At 28.0% G+C, this 21756-nt stretch overlaps 1 protein-coding gene across 1 annotated transcript in view; it reads left to right on the top strand.

The window, feature by feature from the left end:
* The window catches only part of Tomosyn (syntaxin-binding protein tomosyn), a gene marked incomplete at its 5' end in the record, with an annotated part of 58563 nt that overhangs the window by 17367 nt on the left and 19440 nt on the right, over nucleotides 1-21756 (top strand). The window contains 2 exon segments of the mRNA XM_067045179.1: nucleotides 101-287; nucleotides 4969-5392. Of these exon segments, the coding sequence (XP_066901280.1) occupies nucleotides 101-287; nucleotides 4969-5392 (611 nt within the window).

The following is a 21756-nucleotide window of genomic DNA, read 5'->3' as shown; positions in this document are numbered from 1 at the left end:
GTTCCTAATAATTTTTTTTTAATAATTGTAATTTTATACTATAAATTTACTAATTTTGAAATTATTCTTCATCCCTTCACTATCCCGTTATGTTATACAGATTAGCCTATGGCACTGATACCGGTGCTGTCGTTGTTGACATTGTGCATAAGGTTTGCCTTCTCAATGTTGCATCACCAGATTTATATGGTGGTGCTGACCCCTATCAAAGAGTTCCAAAATCACCTAAAAGAACACAACCTCCGGACACAGACTCTGATCGTTGTCGTTCTCCAAGTATTGACCAGGTCAGATATGTTTTTCATCATAAATTGAACAAATGTTTTGTTTATATATAAATATATTTATATTTTTATTGGTTTGCTTTCGTTATAAGATTTTATGATTTGAGTATTTATTAAGAGTTCTTTCTCTTTAGCATCTTATGTCATTACCTCTTGGATATTTTCCTCTTGATTTGTAAGTCTTATTATGTTTTTAGGATACATTAGTTGATTTCATATACTCCAGTCATTCAAAATTTATATTTAAGTACATATATTCTGTCACATATATTATTAAATATCTTTCCCTCAGTTTAAACTCCAGCTAGTCTCATTTTAGTTATAAAATTACTTCTGAGATTGATTATTGAAAGGTTAAATCTGAAAAATAATAGAAACTAGAAGTCCTTAGCTCAACTTAAAGTCACAATTCTTGTAATTTTGAGCTCTCTTTTTAAATTATATTTCTAAAATAAGCCATTCTCATAAAAATTGTTCCTCCATAAAATAAGTTCATTTTAAGTTACTTTACTTATTTATGTTGATAATAATCTAGGAAAATTGAAGTCCAAAACTGTCATTTTCTTCCTTGTTCTCTAGAGAGATGCTGACAAATATAATTTCACCGCGTGTACTGTTCTTTCTAATTTAAGTAACTGATTTTATATATGACTGGTCATTTTTGATTTATTAACTAATCAAGTAGTGGTGTTGATAACAGCATAATATATATTGAAGCTAATTTAGTCATTGAATCTAGCCAGAAATCTAGGTACGGTAACACTCTTTAGTCAATTTATCATTGTTTTTATTTTGAGTTATTGAAATCACTGTTCACCACATTTAAGACAAAAATTTTCTCTTTCAAAGAATAATACTTTCCAAGAACTTATATTATTATTTGTAATTCCCAGATTTAATTACACTGTATAAATCATTTGCATCACAATCGTAGTTTTGGCCATTTCTCTTTGTAATTATCAGAATACAAAACTTTGATTTATTCATTTTCGGACATAATTTTAAATGTGAAATAAAAAATAACACAACAAAATTCTCCTGATTTTAACATCTGCATGTTTAATAATGACTAAGTTATAGGTTAGAACCTTAGGTGTCTAATTCCCTGTGACTCCCCACCCCCTGCTCAAAGTAGACTCTTAGGACTATCTCCTCAAGTTATTTAAAAATAGAATTGTTGGGAAATAATATTGTTTTAACACTTTTTGAAATAATTTACTTTTAAGTTTGTAGAAAAATTAACAACACTGGCTTTGCTTCACTTGCCAATTTATTATTAAAATATTTTTCTAATATATATATTTTATTTATTATTGAGCTTATAATTTTTTTTTTAAAATCTTTGTGATGAGTTTTTTTTTATTCAATACATTTTATTTTAGAACTTTGTCTTATTAATGAAAAAAAAAAAAAGGAAACAATTACAATGGCATATTTTTTTTACGAAAAAGTGCTCTTATCCCCATCGTCAAATTTTCACCTATGGATATGTACTCGTGATTACTTTGTCAGTTACGTTAATATAATCTATTTTACTTGAAAGTTGAGAGTTATAGCTCTTAATCAATGGTTTTCTCAATGAAACCCTTAAACCACTCTTCTAATTAAGCTTTGATTAAAACATAATTTATTTATGATACTGTTCCTTTAGTATGATGAGTCCTATAATCTTTACTTGAAATTTGTTGCAAAATAGTAAATAAAATCATTTTAATTATTTTGTCTTAAAATGCAATTTATTTAGTCCTAGTAAATGGTTAACTTATGAGAAGTGTAGTTTAGATATGATTTTTCTGTTATACATTCTTACTAAGCAAGGCAACATACATGTAAGCCCTAGTTCCTACAATATTTGCACTGATATTTCTGTCACTTTAACATAAAGTGTAATGTAAACTGAAAATATTGGTCAACAAATTCTGTGGTTGGTGAACTCCCATTAGTAGACAAGTTTGTTGCAATAGACTTCTTTCTTTATAATGAAATTTCTTTTGAAATCCTAGCTTAATAATTTTTTTCTTATCCTCTAAAATATTACATGTTGCTAAAGAATAGGTCCTTCAGGCAAGAGTCTCCTTTTTCTAAAGGCATTCTAAGGCTGATTTCAAGGCCTACTGTATGCAGTGATGTCATTAATAACCAGGTTACCTAATTACTTCTTACAATTTAGGAGAGGTCACTCTACTAGGCAAAATTGAGGAAAAATGCTGTTTATTTGTAATCAACTCCTTGACTTTAATTGTAGTGAAAGTAGTAAGAGTTGGAACTGAAACAAAATTTAAATACAATAGACTCTCGATATTTTCTCTCAGAACAAGCATTGATAAATCGTGGGAACAAGGAAAAAGTATCTTCTGGGCATTTATAGATCTAAAGGCTGCCTTTGATTCGGTCCCTAGACAAGAACTGTGGAATGCTCTTACTGGAAAAAACAACTCACAAGGATTGATAGAAGCTACAAAGTCAACCTATCACGCACGATTTCAGAGTCCAATATCTTTGCAATTGAGAAAGGAGTAAAGCAAGGAGATATTTGAGTCCCCTTCTATTCATCATTGATATGGATGAAATCCTGAAAATGTGCAAACGGAGGATGACCCACACTACTATTGGCAAATGGAATATGAGGACAATCCTGGCCCAGGTAATGGTATTTGCGGATGACATTGTCCTCATAGTAGATACTAAAGAGAACCTACAACAAGCTGTAACTGAATGGGAAGCAGAGTTGGAAAGAAAGGGAATGACCATCAATGTCAGGAAAAGCAAAATAATGCATATAGGCCAGGAACAGGAATATATTGAAATATTTTGAATAGGTGAACCAATTGAAATGGTGGACGAATACTCTTAAATTTATGATTAAAATACTTACCTTGATTTTAGAGTTAGTAACCTTCCAATTTGATGTCTTATGTCTGAAACTATTTATACTAGACTAGATAGATGAAACAATACTACTATACTAGATAGATGAAACCATACTACTAGACTAGATTCTCAATTCTCACACTCTCCCACTTCTTCAAGTCTGTTCTTGAACGAACAGTAACATTCGTGAGATTCCAGTTCTAACGACCTATGTTAGACATTACTTTAAATTTTGTTTCAATTTTTAATGGCGCAATTAAAGTCTAAATTGCCATTTTTAATTAACTTGCAAGTCTTTGAAACAAGTTAACCAAGTTTCAAAGTTGATATATTTTTTTAATTTATTTCTGATATGAATGTGAGTTAAAAAGTAATCTGGAACAATAACAGAGTTTTTCAGTATTAAATATTTTTTTTGTTGCTGATTATAAAGGTTCAATTTCCTTTTAGCACCTCTAAAAACGTTCAATCTTCAAGCTGTAACATGCCATTATTATTCTTGACCCCTAGAATTGAGTCATTTCCTTAAAAATTAACATGAAAGATCAAATATGAGAAATATGCAGAAAACATATATTCACTCCTTATTAAACACGATTTTAACTTCTTTTTTATCATGATTTCATTTTATTTTATGGTGTTACAATACGCCGCATAAAAAGTTTATCAAAATGATGTTGATCAATGTAAGAAAATATTTTAAATAGCACCCCAGATAGACTTCTCCCTACCGTACTACTAATTATAGTTGTTGTTCTGGCCAGTTGGTTCTTTGAATATTCTATTTGTTTCAATTCTATTGAAGATTCTCTTTAATTGTTAATAGTTGGATAGCTAATATTAAATAATTTAATTACAAATAATAATCTCTTATTTCTGGCATGAAGTGTTTTTATTTTCTAGCATTAGTATGTTAAAATTCAGCATGGATTAGTAAGTGAACTTGAAAAGAGATGAAAATCAAAACATTGTTTCCTTGTGCTTGATTTGATTAATTCAATTAATTCTAGATATTTAAGTTTAAAATGCAATATTTTTTCTTGCATATTATTGTTCCAATGTGTGTTTATAGATATTATTTTTGGGCTATTGGAGAAGAGGAAAAAATACAACTAATTTATTTTCTGTGACTTATTGTAAATTTATTTTATTTTGAAATCTTATTTATTTTTATTTTTTTTTTTATAAAAGATTTTTAATATTAAGGTATTGATCCTGAATAAATACTCCTGTCTTCTTGTGGTTTTATTTAGTTCTTTTGTTTAAATCTTTTGGTTTGTAGTCCATTTTTATTTTATTTCATTTTTTGTGTTCTCTACCTTAGATTTATCATCTTTCATTCAGGGAAATGTAGTCACACCAGTTTCTTTAATCAATAAAATATTTTCGTTTATTTATTAAAGGTATCCCATCAATTCCTAGATTCTATGAATCAAATAAAATACTATTACTCTATAAATATTGGAATTTCATTTAAAAACAAATTAAACTAGAGAGAACCTTGACTTTTTCTTTAGCTAGCCGTTAAAAGTAAACATTCCTTTTTTAATGTATTTTGGAGTTTTACTCAGGTCGCATGTCACAGCTTCCTTAAAGTTTTATGAATCCATTTATCTTATTTAGATTTTTTTTTTAATTCTTTCTCTTTTTATTCTTAGATATTATATAATTATTTATAATTCATATAAAATAATATTCATTATAAATAAGTTCTTTGAGCTTGTTTAGCTTAATCATTATCCATTATCCTTAATATTAAATGAGTTTTAATAGCTTTTCAATAGATATCGTAAAACTAGTTTATATTTAAAAGGGTATAGATGTTTTGGAGGACTCTAACCTGTCAGGAAACTCATCACCACATGACGATGGAGAGTCAAGGCGTAGAAAAATTGGAACTCTAAAAAAGCAACTGAGCAAAGTAGACCTTAAATTGAAATTTCAACCACGAAACAATAAGCGATCATGTTCCGTATTTTATACTGACCAAGAATGTGTGGAAGAAAGTTCTGTCAGCCTCAGCCCAGAAGATGAAATACCTAAAATAAGGTTTCCAGTTTCTGAAGAAAAACCTGAACGTCCTACAGAACTCCCATTATTTGATGAAAGGCCTATTCCTCCGCCCAGAAGAGATAAAAAGGATACTCCTAAGCGAGATACCAGGCTACTTTCAGTTCCCAATATCAAGTATCATTCAAGGGGGAATCAAGGGCTGTCATCATTGATGCGCAAAATAAGTAAGTTAAATTATTGTCATAAAATAATCATTTGATAATAATCTTTGTGCTACTTTTTATTTATATATATAAATACTATTTTTCTTTTCTTTGCTATCTTAATTAATTTTATCAAATAATTTAGCATTAGTTAGTTTGGCAGATTTTTTGTATCTAATATTTGTTAACAACTAAAGAACGTGTGACTTAGGAATTAAAATTATGAATGATTTCAAAGATTTAAATTTCTAATTAAAATAAAAAGTTAAGCTGTGTTTCCTCCTGTTACTCAGAAAAATGTTTTCCTAAATTTACTTAGTGATTTTATCTTTGTTATAGTTGTAAATATCGCATTTTCGAGCAGCATATCTATTGTTGATCTGTAGTTTTAATATATATTGATAAAAAAATTTTTTTAATTAAAACTTCAATTTTAAACTCTTATGACAATAATTTAAATATATCTAATAGTTTATAATCGTGAGATAATATTGATAACCATTGTTTTTACTAAAGATATATTTAGTAAATATACTCTCTCCACATTGGTCGATTATAAGGTTTTGGAGCAGCATGTGAGTTTTTATTTGGTTTATATTAACACACAATGACTGGAACTGGCACTTCTAAACTAGCAACTGGTAATATATAACTATTCATCAGAACTATGCATTTTGTCCTCTTACATTGAAAGTTTAACTTATCAATTGTCATATTTAAAACCAACATTCACTCATTGCTTTATTTTTGAAAATTTGAGAACATCTTATTAGCATATATAAACTGTACCAATGAAAGGAAGCCTCAGTAAATCAATTGTAAATACGTTATGTACCTTTTTTTGTTAGATATCAATTTCATATCTGGAAACTTTTTAAATTTTTCTTTGTATATAAATGCATTTTTTAACTTATTTATTCTCTATATGATATGATCTATTTTATTTTTCTGGTTTGTAACTGTTATTCAAGCTTATCACCATTTAAGAAACAATATGTAAAATATTTAATATTAAATGCCGCCAAAATATATCATTGGCATGCTGCTAATTTTATAATTAGTCGTGCATTTTAGTACAAGTATATCTCAAACCCTTTAGACTCAAATATTTATTTCAATATTTATATCTTTACATCTACCTACCATGAATAAATAAAATTGGAAAGGTTACAGTTAACTTGCTCATTATATAAAACCACATCACCACTTAATTGAGAACTATCCTGAAAGAACAAAAAAAATTATCATTGTTCCAATACTTCTCCTTAACACCTCCCTACCAATTTCCTCTTTGTTCTTCTGTTTTCTTTTTACAAAGTTTAGTGAAAATATCATCATTACATGTTTGTCCAATAAAAAATTCACTGTATGCCCATTATTGCCTAATTGACTTATATTATTATTTTTCTCCATTCCCATTTGAGTTGATATTTTTTTTTTCAAAATATAGGAATTTGATTTACTCAAATCAAATCTACATTCACAATCTTCACCACAAAAAATATTAAATAATTTAATTTGTATTAAATTATTTATAAAACTATTTTAACCAATAATTAATGTTGATATAAATATGGTGATAGATGTTTGTTTGATATACATGTGCCTTTATTTTATAATTCTTAGCCAAGATAAATTTTGTTTACTAATACTAACATCTAATGGAAATTCCTATGTACATAAACAATGTAAATAGCTTTAAAATTATTTGCCTCTTGGTTATTGAATCTACTTATTTATTATGTACTGTTTCAAATAAATCTAACAATAGTTTTATTTTATTGAAACATTCCATTTTAAATAGTTTAAAGTTTTTGGTAATAAGTAAATATATATGTCTCTTAAGATTACAGATCTTACAATTCTTGGAAATACTTTTGTTGTATTATATTAGTGATAAATTAATAAAATTGTGTTAGATAAATCAAGAACAGGATATTTTTTAACCTTTGCAAATTTTTCAAATCACTAAATTTTTGGAACTAAATGACTAATCTGTTACTGTGGAAGTTTTATCTATTTCTTCATTATTCATATTCAATTCTTCACTGATATTTAAATATCTTTTATATCTCTCAAAATACTAATTTTAGTAAATTATCTCTTGTTGATTTTATGAGGGTTGCAATTATTTGTTACGAATTTGTCTAGTAATATTCATAAATTCCTGCTTTTTTCTTAAGTTTAATATAAATATGAACACTATAAACAATGGATTGATTAATCTTGAGATGTTTAAGGACCAAATAAAAGTTTATTGTATTGTCTTTGACTATCTTGTTAAATTTCTAGAGCAATGAACAATACTTTACATTACCATTGAAGTATTTATTTATACCATCTAGACCAGTGGTTTCCAGCTGGAGTTCCGCAAACCTTTTCTTGAAGTTCTGCAAAAAATTAAGAATGGGACGTTCCATATCAACTCAACCCAGTTTTGAACCTTACCTTCTCAGATTTTCTTCAAAATTTGCATAGGTGTTGTAGAGGTATCCTAGCCTTTCTTAGCTTTTTTTGAAAAGACAGATCACTTTATTTTATACCAAATTATAATGTAGGAGCTCCTCTACTTTTATAATTCTTCCGAAAGGGTTCTCCCATTTTTCTACTTCTACCAAAAGGATTCCAATGCCAAAGAAAGTTGGAAACATGTGATCTAGACAAAACACAACTGTTTTTTGAAACTACTTTAACATGAACAATCCTCTCTATTGAATTAATAAATCAGAAGACAAACCATTTCACTTTATCCATAGTTTGTTTTTTTAATAACCAATAACTCTTTTTCATACTTTGGTAATAATCATAAATTGGCCATAAGTGAATATGTAGGAAATGGTCAGGGGTAGGGTCATGAAGAAACAAAAAGTAGTTGACAATTATTTATTTTCCAAGGTTTTGTCCCACTTTGTAGGACTTTCATCAGTGCTAAAAAAGTTACAAAACAACTAAAAATATGTTGCAAATGTAAGATAATAAGATAACAGTATAGTTAACTAAGGTGGGTTTAAAAATTATATAAATATACATGAAAAATTATATAAAAATGAACAAAACAAATAAAAATAAGATGTACTACAATATATATGTAAAAATAATATAAAGTAGTATATTTAAAATGAAAAGGAGATGTAAGAGAAATGAAGAACAAAAACAGTACAAACTAAGAGACAGAAAATTAAGGAAAAAAGATAAGAATAAATGAAGGTCAAGAAAAAAAAAAAATTCAGAACTATCCTTTCATTCTTAACCACCTTTCATGTTGAAAGAAAGTGCTAGAATGAAGAAGGAGGATATGAGATAGACATGGGAGTGGGGGAAGATTTGACAGTTACATTTAAATGAAATAGAAGAAAAAAGGTGTAAAATTTATAGGAAAATAAGATAATAATGATAAAGGAATTGTAACTATAAAATTGAGAAAAACTGTATCTCACATATCTACAGTCAGATTTTAAACTTAATTAAGCAAAAAATAACTTAATGCTTCTTTTCCCCTTCCACCAGTTATCCTACCCTTTTTTTACTGTTCTTTTATTGCTCCAATTTTTTTATTATTATTAATTTTTATTTCTTCTGTATCTTGAATCTATCGCTGTTTCTATATCACACCTCATTTTTAAAAATTTTTTTTATAAATATATAGTCGCTTTGGCTTTTCCATATTATACCAACTTTTCTATTTTCATCACCAAATATTTTTTATTATCCATTTTTCACCTTTTTTGTTATCATTATATACCCCATTTTCATTATTCTACTCATTTCAATACTTTATATATGTTACAATTATCTATGTAGGCAAAATATTATTATCAATATCAATAAAGATGACTTTTTGATATCATTATTTAATTATTTTATATGTTTAGTTTACATCATTATATTTAACAGTTTTTACATACTTCACCAAATTATTTTACCAGTATGGTGATATTTTCTTTTTCTGCACAGTATTTTATTCACTACAGATATCTTTATTGTATCCATTGATCATATTTTTTTTATTTTTTTTACATTTATTGTATTGCATCTATATTGTGTTCATTGTACTATCTTATATGTTTAAAAAAAAGACATACATATAACATGTCTTTTTTTCATCAATTAATTAGTTATATATTCTAACATTTAATTTCTACTTATGCTTCCTATTATTATTATACTTTCCTGTAATTTGTTTTATTTTAATATTTTTTCTTTTATTTCACTAAAAGTAATTGTTTTTGATCTCCCCGCCACTCTTATGCATATCTCATATCTGCCTTCCCCATTCTACCACTTTTAATATGAAAGGTTGGTCGTCCTGATTTGTTCTTTCATTGTCTTTCTTTCTTTTTTTTTTTTTCTTAATCTTCATTTATTCTTAATTCATTTCCTTAATTTTCAGTCTCTTAGTTTGTACTATTTTTGTTTTTTATTTCTCTTATATCTACTTTTCTATTTTTATGTGTTATCACATCTCCTTTTCATTTTAAATATAATAGTTTATGTTATTTTTAGATGTATATTATTGTACATCTTATTTTTATATAATTGTTGTTGTTGATTTTTTGCTTAAAGGCGTAAAACCCTCTGGTCATCAACGCCTATGGGATGATAAAAGTAAAAAAAAAATAAAAAAAAAAAATAAAAAATAGAAATAAAAAAAAATAAATAAAAACACATAAAAATCGAAGAGGAGTTATAATTTATAAAGAAGGCGATGTGCTTTTAAAAATTCAAACACTCGTGCAATTTTAGCTTCCTCATCTGCGAGAGTTTCGGATAAATTTGGGGTCAGTCCCATCCTGTTCATTGTTGGCAAATAGTGAGTACACTCTTCGAAAATATGTCTAATCGTAAGAATGGACTGACAATATTTGCACGTTAAACAACAATTAACAACGTTAACAACAATTTTTATATAATTTTCTCATATATTTACATAATTTTCACATATATTTACATAATTTTTAACTCCTCCTTAATTTACTTTAATGTTATCTTATTATCTTACATTTTCAACATATTTTTAGTTGTTTTGTATCTTTTTTAGCCCTCATGAAACCCTGCAAAGTGGGACGAAACATCAGAAAATAAATAGTTGTCATTTAATTTTTGTTTTTTCTTGACCACAACCCTGACCATCTCCCATCTCCTTCAAATTACTCTTTTTTTTCAATCACCATTTTGGTTTTGAATGCTTCTTTAGCCGCTGATCATAGTTGCTTATTTACTCAAGAGTTTTCCATAATAACTCTTTAAAACCTATCTGTTATATACCCATACTTCTTTTGTTGAGTATACATGGTTTTTCAGCATATATGACAACTGGTTCTATTAACATTTCGTATTGTGTGGATTTTATTTTATGAACACTGATTCTGTTTTAATTAATTTAGCATAGAAAAATACCCTCTGATTCCAGCCAAAACTCTCCTTATAACCAGTTTCTTCTTGACAAGATCTGTTATTACAGGGTCAAGGTATGGGAAGCTTTTAATGCTCAAAGCCATATCCTATTTCATGATCAACAAACTATTACTTTGTTTTATAATTATTTTAAATTTAATCATTCTTAAATTGGTGTTGGTTACATTTTTATATACATAAATATATACTGCATAAACATATAATTGCTATAATAATGTAGTATTTGGTACTATTCCCTGAGTTTCTGAATTTTATGACATATTTATTTGAGTCATGAAGAAACTAACCTATTTAATGCAACATTTTACCTAATGTTGACACATTGTATCACTTTTTGTATATATATATTTGGTTACTCCATTTGTAACTTAGGTTTTTAAATTATTTAATAACTTGTAATGATGTGGATGGATGGTCACTTGGGTCAGTCACAATATCTTCACAATTTTTTCAATTGTTACAGCTGGAATTCTTTCAGCGGCAGCTCTCAGAAGATTCTCGCCTCATTCAACAGGTTGGCTTGAGTGAGGCTCACTTAAAAGGTTGAAATTCATTCCTTGAAAGTCTTTAAGCCATTGTTGCTCATGCCTCTTGCTTATGTGACCCCCACCATAAACTTCCTATATAGCTGCTCTTTAACTTTTCTAAAATTCCTATAAGAAAATACGCCATATAGTTGCTGTCATCGTAAATGTGAAGTGATGAATCAAGGACCATAAGTATTCTCCAATGGGAGTAAAAAGCAATTAATTCATTAAATAAATATAATTAAGGTATATTTAATAAATGTTCAGTTTGATAATACCACTATTGATACCTTAACAGATGGTTTAATTAAGAGTATACATTTTTTGTCCTCTTTACCTAAAAGGGTAGTTATAACTATGATAATATTACTACAATACCTCAACAGGTGGCATTACTATAATAATATTACTTTGATACCTTAACAGGTGGCATTACTATGGCATTGTTTGATAATATTACTACAATACCTTAACAGATGGCATTACTATGGCATTGTTTCTAAGTTGAGATTTTAGTAATTATGAGTAATTTTCACATAAAAGTTATTCAGTCATAAATTATGAAATTTTGGTATTGAAACTTCACGGTTATGCACAAAATTGATTAAATGATATAACTTTTGTGTTAAATTATAATTTAAATTCTAATATTTAAGCCTCAAGGTTAGGTTTCATATATTTTATTCATTAATCTTGCTGAAAAATAATGAAACTGTTTACTCTCTTAACACCTACATATTACAATGTACCTGTAGAATGCCTCTTTTTATTTACATATTGGTCGATTGATTTTCTGGTGGTCTTAAAATTTATTTTCTACAAGAAACTGTAATGATAATTTGATTTTTGTCCCCTGAATTCAATATTAAAATTACTAAATGGCTTTTTGGAAGTCTTCTTCTGGGAAAATAGGTATTTATACAAGTCCCTGTTCTGCCCAACTAGTCTTCCCTACTACATTCTCGTCCGGTTCAATCCAAGGTTATGTTGCATGTTCATAACATGAGGCTGTTATAATGATGGTTTCAACCCTTTGCTTTATGGGTTATAATTCGGGCTTATAATTAGTTTAATTTAAGTCTTATACGCACACTAATGCAGTCGCATTAATTTAAGTATAGCACAAAAATCATATTTTGGGAGTGTAAACGGTTTTGTTGTGTTACTTTCAGATGATGAAGATAGTCCTAGAATCCATATCATGGCACATATATTACAATTGATATAATCATTTAAAAAATAGAAAATGCTAGAATTTTATCAATTTTGGTACTCGTACTCCCTATATGTTTTTAAGTAATTAACAAATTTACATTTTGAATGATGTATCTCATCTTTCTTGAACTTGTGTAATTTTTCTTTTGTATAATGTCATACCTTTGACATGGATCTTAAGGAAAATTTGTTATTCAATTCTGCAAATAAAAATTCTCTTTTATATTAGAAATACTTTATTGTCCTTTGTTGGGACTTTTCTGTTATTTCATTTTTTGAAATAGTTATCTCCTTTCAGCTATGTAGGTGATAATTTTTAGATGAATATTTTAAAGTTTTCTTTTGTCTCTAGGTATTATTTTCTCTTATCAGTTGCTATTTGTAATAATAATGTTATTGAGTTTTGATTATGATCTCAATGAAACAAATTTTTTTCTTTTGAAACAAACTGATTATCTTCATATATCAAAATTAGACACTAGCCGACAGGAGCAACAAATTCTCCACCAAATGTTTTAGAATTACTATAGTGTTTTTTTGATTTATACCAACCAAGTAGAATTACACGTTTTATTATGTATGCTATAAAGTTGATGTAGTGTTGAATGTTGGACTGTCAGTCATAATATATCAGAATAGCTGATTGGAAGCTGGTCCTCACAGGTTGTAACTAGTTTTACCCTCATTAGAGTTGAAGCTGGTCCTTACAGGTTATAACTAGTTTTACCCTCATTAGAGTTGAAGCTGGTCCTCACAGGTTGTAACTACTTTTACCCTCATTAGAGTTGAAGCTGGTCCTCACAGGTTGTAACTACTTTTACCCTCATTAGAGTTGAAGCTGGTCCTCACAGGTTGTAACTAGTTTTACCCTCATTAGAGTTGAAGCTGGTCCTCACAGGTTGTAACTAGTTTTACCCTCATTAGAGTTGAAGCTGGTCCTCACAGGTTATAACTAGTTTTATCCTCATTAGAGTTGAAGCTGGTCCTCACAGGTTGTAACTACTTTTACCCTCATTAGAGTTGAAGCTGGTCCTCACAGGTTGTAACTAGTTTTACCCTCATTAAAGTTGAAGCTAAATGACTAGTCTATGTTTTCAGCAGCCTTATATTTTTCCCTACCATTTGGTTTTTTTTTCAAGTATGTGACTGTTTCCAACTCCTGCTTGCAAGATGAGATATTACCTACATTTAATGGTTAAAGTTCACTTAGTGATAATAAAATCCAATTTAATCGCACCCAATCCAAGTTTTAGATTGCAATAGTTTCAGAAAGCAAAGGACAAACTGTAAATATTAGGAAAAACATCTTCAGCGATTCCTGGATTCATAACCATATATCCATGTTTTATTGACTGAATTATTACGCATGCTGCCTTAAAATTGGTCATCATGAACTTATATTCAAGATGTGTGTATTTAATTATTTAAGATTGGTTTAATTCATTATTTCATATTGTATTGCAATTTTTATCATACCTAATTCAGCTTTTAAAAAGTGAGCTTTGATTTATCTTTTATAATTTTCAGTGTATGGAGCACAAAGTGCATATTTTTTTCTTGTTTTCATTCATTTTAAGAAACAATAATATTTGAAGAAGATGTGTCAATTTCAGTTATAGAATAGATTAAACTGGAGGGTTATTTACGTTGAGGTGGTTTTGGTAATCTTTTAATGCATGAGTATATGTGCATGATTCGATGACATTCAAGTGGTGCTCAACACAAACTAACAATTTTAGTGGATTTTCATTTAGGGTAGTTTGTATGCTTCTTTTTATTAGTGATTAATACCGTTTCTAAAGTAGAAATTTAACATTGAGCCAGTTTGTAGAAAATATTTGTATTGTAGTGTCATATAAATATCTAGCCTTAATAAATCTTCAAGTTGTAGTTTTATGTAGTAATTAGAACTAGAACTCCAAAATACAGCTTTCTACTTTCAATCCTAATATCAATTAACCTTGAACATTAAACAACATTATGGTTCTCTGATCAATGAATCTTTAACTTTATTGAAATTATTTGTTGGGTCATTCCTTCCAATTTTTGACACTTGAAAAAAAAATTAAACTTACATTTTACTATTTATCCAACCGAATTTTAGTTTTGAACAATTTCCCAATTATTATAGTTGTCACACTGTAACTGTGTGAAAAAAAAATTATTGTTACTCTAAATTATTTATTTTATTAGGAATACTCGTCTTAGTCTTTTTTTCCTTCAGTCCATTGTTGATGTGTGGGTTTTAATACAAACACAACTTCAGAATGCAATCCAGAATTTTCAAATTGTCAGTTGAAAGAATGTTTTTTCTGTAAGTGTAATATTTTTATTCATAACTAACTGACTGCTGTTTATTATCTAGGAATCTGATGGGGACTCAAGCTGCCTTAAATACTTATTTGGTATAAATTTTTTTTATTTTATCGTAGCAGCTAGTAGATATGTACTGCTTAAATTGATGAGATCTCAATGCTGCTGTATGGTGTGACTACTAACCACTTGCATTACTCACCACTTAGATTATTATAGCATAATATAGTAAGTAATCATCTTTCCCCACTGTCTTGTTTACAGCTCGGCTAACACCATTCTCACCCAGGAATCCATCAACAGTTGTAATCTTCACTTTGACATATGCACAAATTTCATGGCTAATTATAAACAGTCTTTTATTTATTAAATTTCCAATTGGATATGAACTTTATTGAATAAAACAACTTGGTCTTTTTAATATAAATCATATTTTTTTGGAGAGTGAATATATATGATTCTTTAAACTTGTTTCTAACATCCAGTCTCATCTGTTGTTTAATTATACATTTGTTAATATATTGTATGTAGTGAATATAATTTATCTAATCTAAGAAATATAAGCTGTATGAATTCTTACAAGCATTAGAAATATAATAAAATTTAGAAATATTTATTTACGTACAACCATCACATTTGAGTAAAAACAGCTTTTATATAAATTAGGTTTTAATTAATGTTAGTTAAGCTAAAAATGTGGAAAATGATATTCCTCGTATAATTCAGTATAAGTTAATATAAATGGAGAGTTGGTGGCAAGAATAAAGTTTTCTCCAGATTAAAATATTGATTGTTTTGGAACTAGGGGATTAAACTAATTATAGAATTATTTCTCGTGTTTTGGGAGTCTGCATTTGGACTCAAGTATTTAGTTGACATGACAATTATTTTTATCATTAGGTGAAATAAGCTTTTTCAAAAATCAGAAATTTGAAACTCGATAGATCAATTATTTTTTTGGTGTAATCTTTCCTCAATACATATCTCACAAATGACATATTTTGTTTCCAGTATCCTTGAAATATCTCGACTGTTCCGATTTAGAATAGTGGCTCTCATTATAAGGCATGTTTAGATCTGGACCTTTTTAGTAGTATAGGTGAATCGTGTGTCAAATTTTTCATCAGAGTGTGTTTGTGTAGTTGCATTTTATTGCCTCAGAGATAAATTTGAAGAGCTTGTGGCTGCAGCTCTGTAGTAGATAATCTACTGGAAACACCTCTATTTCAGCTTCTGAATAGTTGGTAGAATAAAAAAAAAAAAGATTTTCTCTGAGTAGCTTCAAGAGCATAGTAAGCCTTAATTTTCAAGAGCCAGGTGAATGATTGGAAGGATCAACAGTTGATTATGTAATCCCTGATAAAATCCTCATTGCTCTATCATAACACAATTTTATATCCAATACCTAATATCAAATATGTTCCCTCCTTTCATATGAGAGATCCATAATGAACTTTCACGTTAGAAAAATCGATTTACATCATATATATGTACATATATCATAGGCTATAAGTTCTGAATAGGTTTTAAGCAGTATTGCTATCGATCAACCAAGATAAATAAACAAAGTTATAAAATAAAAAATAAAACTTCCCAGAAACATACACTACATTGTATGGCTGAAATGTTGGCAAACTAAAAACTTATATTAATACTTTTTATTAATAACTAAACTTATATTAATAATTTTAGTTCTATAAGTCAAATTCTTAACCAATTTTCAGATATTTATTTAGTATTTATAAAAAACATACATTTGGTCCCAACAATTTTTTATTATTTTAACTCTCCAAATAAAAAATAATTAATCAATAAAAGATTTTTAAATACAATCTATTCATTATAAATTAATTTTTAAAATATCATGAAAAATTACATTTTTTACTTTATTACGCTACCACAGCCAAAACCATAAGGTTATCAACATAATTGCAGGCCATATTGCCTTTGTCAAATTATTTATCATTAGTCATTAGCACATTACCTATTTATTTTTTAAAGTTTAGTTCTTGAAATTCATTGTAACCTAATACATCAAATCTTGTTTTCTGTTCGTCAGCTTATTCTAAAAGTTAGTAACTCAAGAATAAATTCTGAAAAAAATTAATAAACAACTGCCAATGACTTTTAATTATTATTGAAGAAGCTTTAAAAAGATGGATCTTAATATTGCACATCCAGAATCTAAGGAACACAACTCAAAATATTTATTTTGTTAGAAGGAATTTTGGACACAGTCTAAGTTCTACATAGAAATATATATTAAAATTATATAGTTACTAAAAATTTTACATTAAACATAATATTTATCTTAGTAATGAATAAAATTGCTATAGTTACTTGGGTTAAGATGATACATATTCTTTATTTTTCAAATAATTGCAACTTTTCAGATTCATGTTCATGGTCCACTATAATTAAATCTGAATTCTTTGACCATATGTTAATATTTCTTGATGACCAAGTTATTTTATTTCAATATGTATATATTCAATATAATCATGAAATATGATGGCAAAATTTCTTTTTATATTTCTCTGTTTAATGTGTTAAAAATGTAATTGTGTAACTGTATGTAATGTGTGTAACTGTTATATCATTAACAGTATATATTACATGTATGTATGTATAAAAATAATTTAATATATATATATATATATACCTGTATAGTTACTAACTCTTACTATATCTGCTTATGAGGACAAGTTATGTGTACATAAAGAGTGCATGAGTGGATTGGAATGAAGAAGATATAGGTTTTTATGGTGATATGTTAGGTAAGAAGGTAAGGGGATCGGACATTTGGTGTTTCAGTTAAACGGGGTTGGAGGAGGGTCTCCTGCTCGAAGCCGGGAGGTGCGTCGCTCAAGGTCCCAAGGTACGCGCCGCCTCACTAAATGCCTCTCTACGCTCTCATACTCGGAGCCAAACAATACCAACACTACTGCACGGCATACCCTCATACGCTCGCGCCAGTACGCTAGCTTTGGTAGTACAGTCACCTTATCAATACCCCTCCCAAACCCAGCCTCACTATCCAATAATGGCATCTACAAAATCACAAATCTGATAGAAAAAATTAAAAATGACTAGATTTTGTAGGTGTCATTGTTAATGTATGTTAATAAAGTGAGAACAGATAGTTGTTTGACTTGTCTACTAGCGCAGGAGTGGGCAGGCGAATTTATTGTATTCCTGGTATTATCTTCAAGTGGAAGAAATTTCCGACCATGAAGATTTAGTATTTTGGACTTTGATTTAATACTGGCAATTCCTAGCATGGAAATTAGGTGACGTACTATCAAGCAATTCTTTTTTTCTGTACCTTTTCTCCTATTCAATTTTTTATTTATTTTTTTTTTTTTTAAGGGATTGCCTGAAATTCTCCCCTCTTAAATATTGAATTATTTTATTTTAGCATTGTTTTTTCTTTCTTATTTCATAAGTTATTGAACAAAGCTGTAACTTTATAACTTATTAATGCAAATAAGTTAAATTCATTTTTTTAAAATATCAATTCTTTGATTAAAATTTGTTTTCCTTTGGTTTGATACTTCACTCTAGGCTATTTAGAATGGTTATATAAAGTCTATTCAATTAAAAGGAAAAGATAAAACAATTTTAGCTATGGTATTTATATTTTTACACAAGAAAGCAATTCATTAAATAAATATATCAATTATTAAGAATGTTTGCATCTTATGCATTAAAAAGTTTAAACTAAAAACTTAATTAAAAAATATTCTGATACCAGTAACAATAAAATCATAATCTTTAATTGTCTTTTATAATGTGGATAAGCATATGTTAGACTTATTCAGTGGTTAGATAGGAAACATTAATGGTTATTAATAGAGCTTGTTCTTTAAGATATAAAATTTATCAGGTTAGTGAATCATACTTAATTTGTTCACTTAAATGATATTGTACAATTTAAACCTAAAATTCTTCATAAGCTTTTTGTTTTTATTCAAAGTCATTTTATCTCTCTTCTATTTATGCCGAAAGTATTCTACTTCAAAGAAATTTTCTAAATTTTATGAATTTACAATTATACTGAAACAGGTTTGTTTTTTTCTAAAACTTGAATTTAACTTGTTTAGCATTCTCGCTCTTCACTCTGATTTGTAACATAAGAATTGTCATTTGGATTATCAAATCGTTAATCATTAGTTTATTGATCAACTATATAAACTTTTAAAGTTGTTCTTATCCTTTTAAGCCAGATGATGATTCTTTAAACAGTTTATATTTATTTCCTTTTCAACCCTTTATTTATCATAGTTCTTATCTTTTGCACATTTTTGCTGGGCTATATCACTGACACAAAGATGAAACTGTTTGAATTTGTCAAAGTTATACACTAAAAAAAAAAAAATAAAAACAGTGGACAGGGTTGGAATATACCTTGTTAACATTTGTTCTTTCCAGTACTCACTAATTACTCTTCCAATTTGAAAAGTTTGTAGATTTAACTTAAGTAACAGTTATTACAAGCCATACAATGCCTACTGTATACAGATACGCTCTGCACTATTGCACTGTTTTTCACTTACCTTGCTTCCCTGTTAACCCTGGATCCTTTCATATTCACCTTCACATTTCTGATATATGATACTATTCCAGCTTATTCCTTTGAATGCTAGCTTAAAACCTGGCAATTTTTTCTAGTCTTATCTAAGGCTTTTGCTTTACTGTTCTGTGCATGTGCTTATTTTTAAACTTTTTTTTCTCTCTCTTTTTAAAATATAATTTTTAATAAAAATAAAATAACATTTCTCACCATTGTCGACAATAAATTGGCTGATCTTTGATAAGATGCTTGGCTACTGCGCTGGTGTTTTGGCTTACTTAGGCAATGGACTGGACACACAGTTCATTCAGAAGTTTGTATTTCTATTCAATTCCAAAAGCAGGTGTTGTTGTTGTCCGAGTAAAAGACAGATTAGTTTTATTTTATGGAAAAATGAAATATATGAAACCCTCACAAATATTTATATTTTTGTTATGTCATATGTGTTCTATTTTTTTATGTATAAATATTTTTAACAGTAAGGACTTCATCAACTTTGCTTTAGGAATTTATTTTAAACTTATGGCCCTAATTTTTCATTTAAACTAGGCTGCTCTATAGTTTAATTGGCGATCTTTTAATTTTACTAGTTTCACAATTTATATATTTTGATGAAGAACTTTGGTTTGTAAGTATTCAATAATTTATTAATATATGCATTCATTATTTATATTATTTACACTCTAAATATTTTTTAAAAAATAAAAAACAAGATAAGAAAAGCATTGCAGTGCATGAATTTTGAAGGTATACTTATTGCATGTTTCAGAACTCAGTTATTATAATTATAAAACAATCTACATTGGGACTGTAAGAGATGTATAAGATTGCTTATGATATAATTATAAACATTGGGAGTGTAATTAACTTCTTTTTCAGCTTATTATTGAACAACTATGCTAAATACTCTCTTATAATTGTATAAATATATTTTAAAAAGTTAAACAGTGAATAGTCAAATATGATACCAGTTTTTATTTGAAAAGAAAAACATTTAATTTGTTTATCTCATCAACTTTCAAATATTATGGACTTAAAATTTTGTTGGACTATTTACATCTTACTTAGTAAAAAAAATTATTATTAATTCCCTTTTACTTTTCATATTTCAAGCTCAACATTTAACTTTTCATGAATTTAATGTTTCTGATGGAAGAAAACAATTGTTTAAACCATCTATTAATAAATTTAATGCATTTATGATGCCATTTTCCAAGTTTAGCCACTTTTTTAATGTTGCTCAATTTAGTTAATATTATTACTTAAGGCTCCTCTTCCCTTTTTAAATTAATATTTCAAAGGTGGGATAATAATGTCGCTAAAGTGGAGTTTAAGGTAGCAGGTTGGCCAGGAAGGATTCCCTTCTATTATCTCTTCTTGAGGGATTGAGACATGTTGTACATCGATCAATACTACTTACTATAAGTGCTTGTTTCAAAATTAAGATAAGTAAGGCTACCACGGAGGGTGGGAGTGGCACGTTCATATAATTTTTCAATTTCAGTCAAGTGAAAAAGTGACAGAACATAAGTCTTCTCCTCTCATTTTAAATAAATGTTTCGAAGGTGATGTTTCAAATTGTTAAATGTGTCAAAAAAAAAGGGGGAGAAGACTCAGTATAGTATATATAATACATCCCATGTATTATATATGTATATAGTATATATAATACATCCCATGTATTATATATGTATGAATTACTAATTCTATTTTAATGAAAGGTGCAAAAAAAAAATGTGTGAAAAAAGGCAATTCAAGGGAGATGATGAACTTGTATTAATCTTAATCCTTATTCTGTGCATTCTAATTATTTCTAAACACTTGTATCAATCTTTTCTCTTTAACCTTAACAAACTACATCTAGAAGAAATTATTATTTTTTTTTTTTCATTTTTGGTGAAGTGTAAGTGCTGTATTTTTATGAACTTTTCCATTTAATTTGGTCTTTTTCTCTAATACATGTACATAATACATATTCTTAAATTTTCCACTTTCATTCGAAACCACTTACTGAACACCAGATTTTGGATGCACTTCATTTTTGAACCTCTTATCTACAATTTCTAAGTTTTAACTTGAAAAATTCTGCAATTTACATCTCAGCTTCCCTATGATATAAACAAAATAAAAATCTGCTATTTTACACTATTTTAATATCTATGTATTTTTAATCACAAAAAGTTTATGGGTATGTAGAGGGACTTTGCACCACTTTCTAAAATTAATTGTAAACTTCTGGGAACCAATAGCTGATGAAATTTTTGGCTGTCATAATCAAAGGAAAGAACTGATAAAAGACATTTAAGGTTGGAATTAAAAATATATATATATATATATATATA

This window comes from Halyomorpha halys, unplaced genomic scaffold (assembly GCF_000696795.3).
Source record: "Halyomorpha halys isolate HHAL.00 unplaced genomic scaffold, Hhal_1.1 Scaffold624.1, whole genome shotgun sequence".
Taxonomy (NCBI): Eukaryota; Metazoa; Arthropoda; class Insecta; order Hemiptera; family Pentatomidae; genus Halyomorpha; species Halyomorpha halys.
This window is presented reverse-complemented; position numbering and strand designations above follow the sequence as displayed.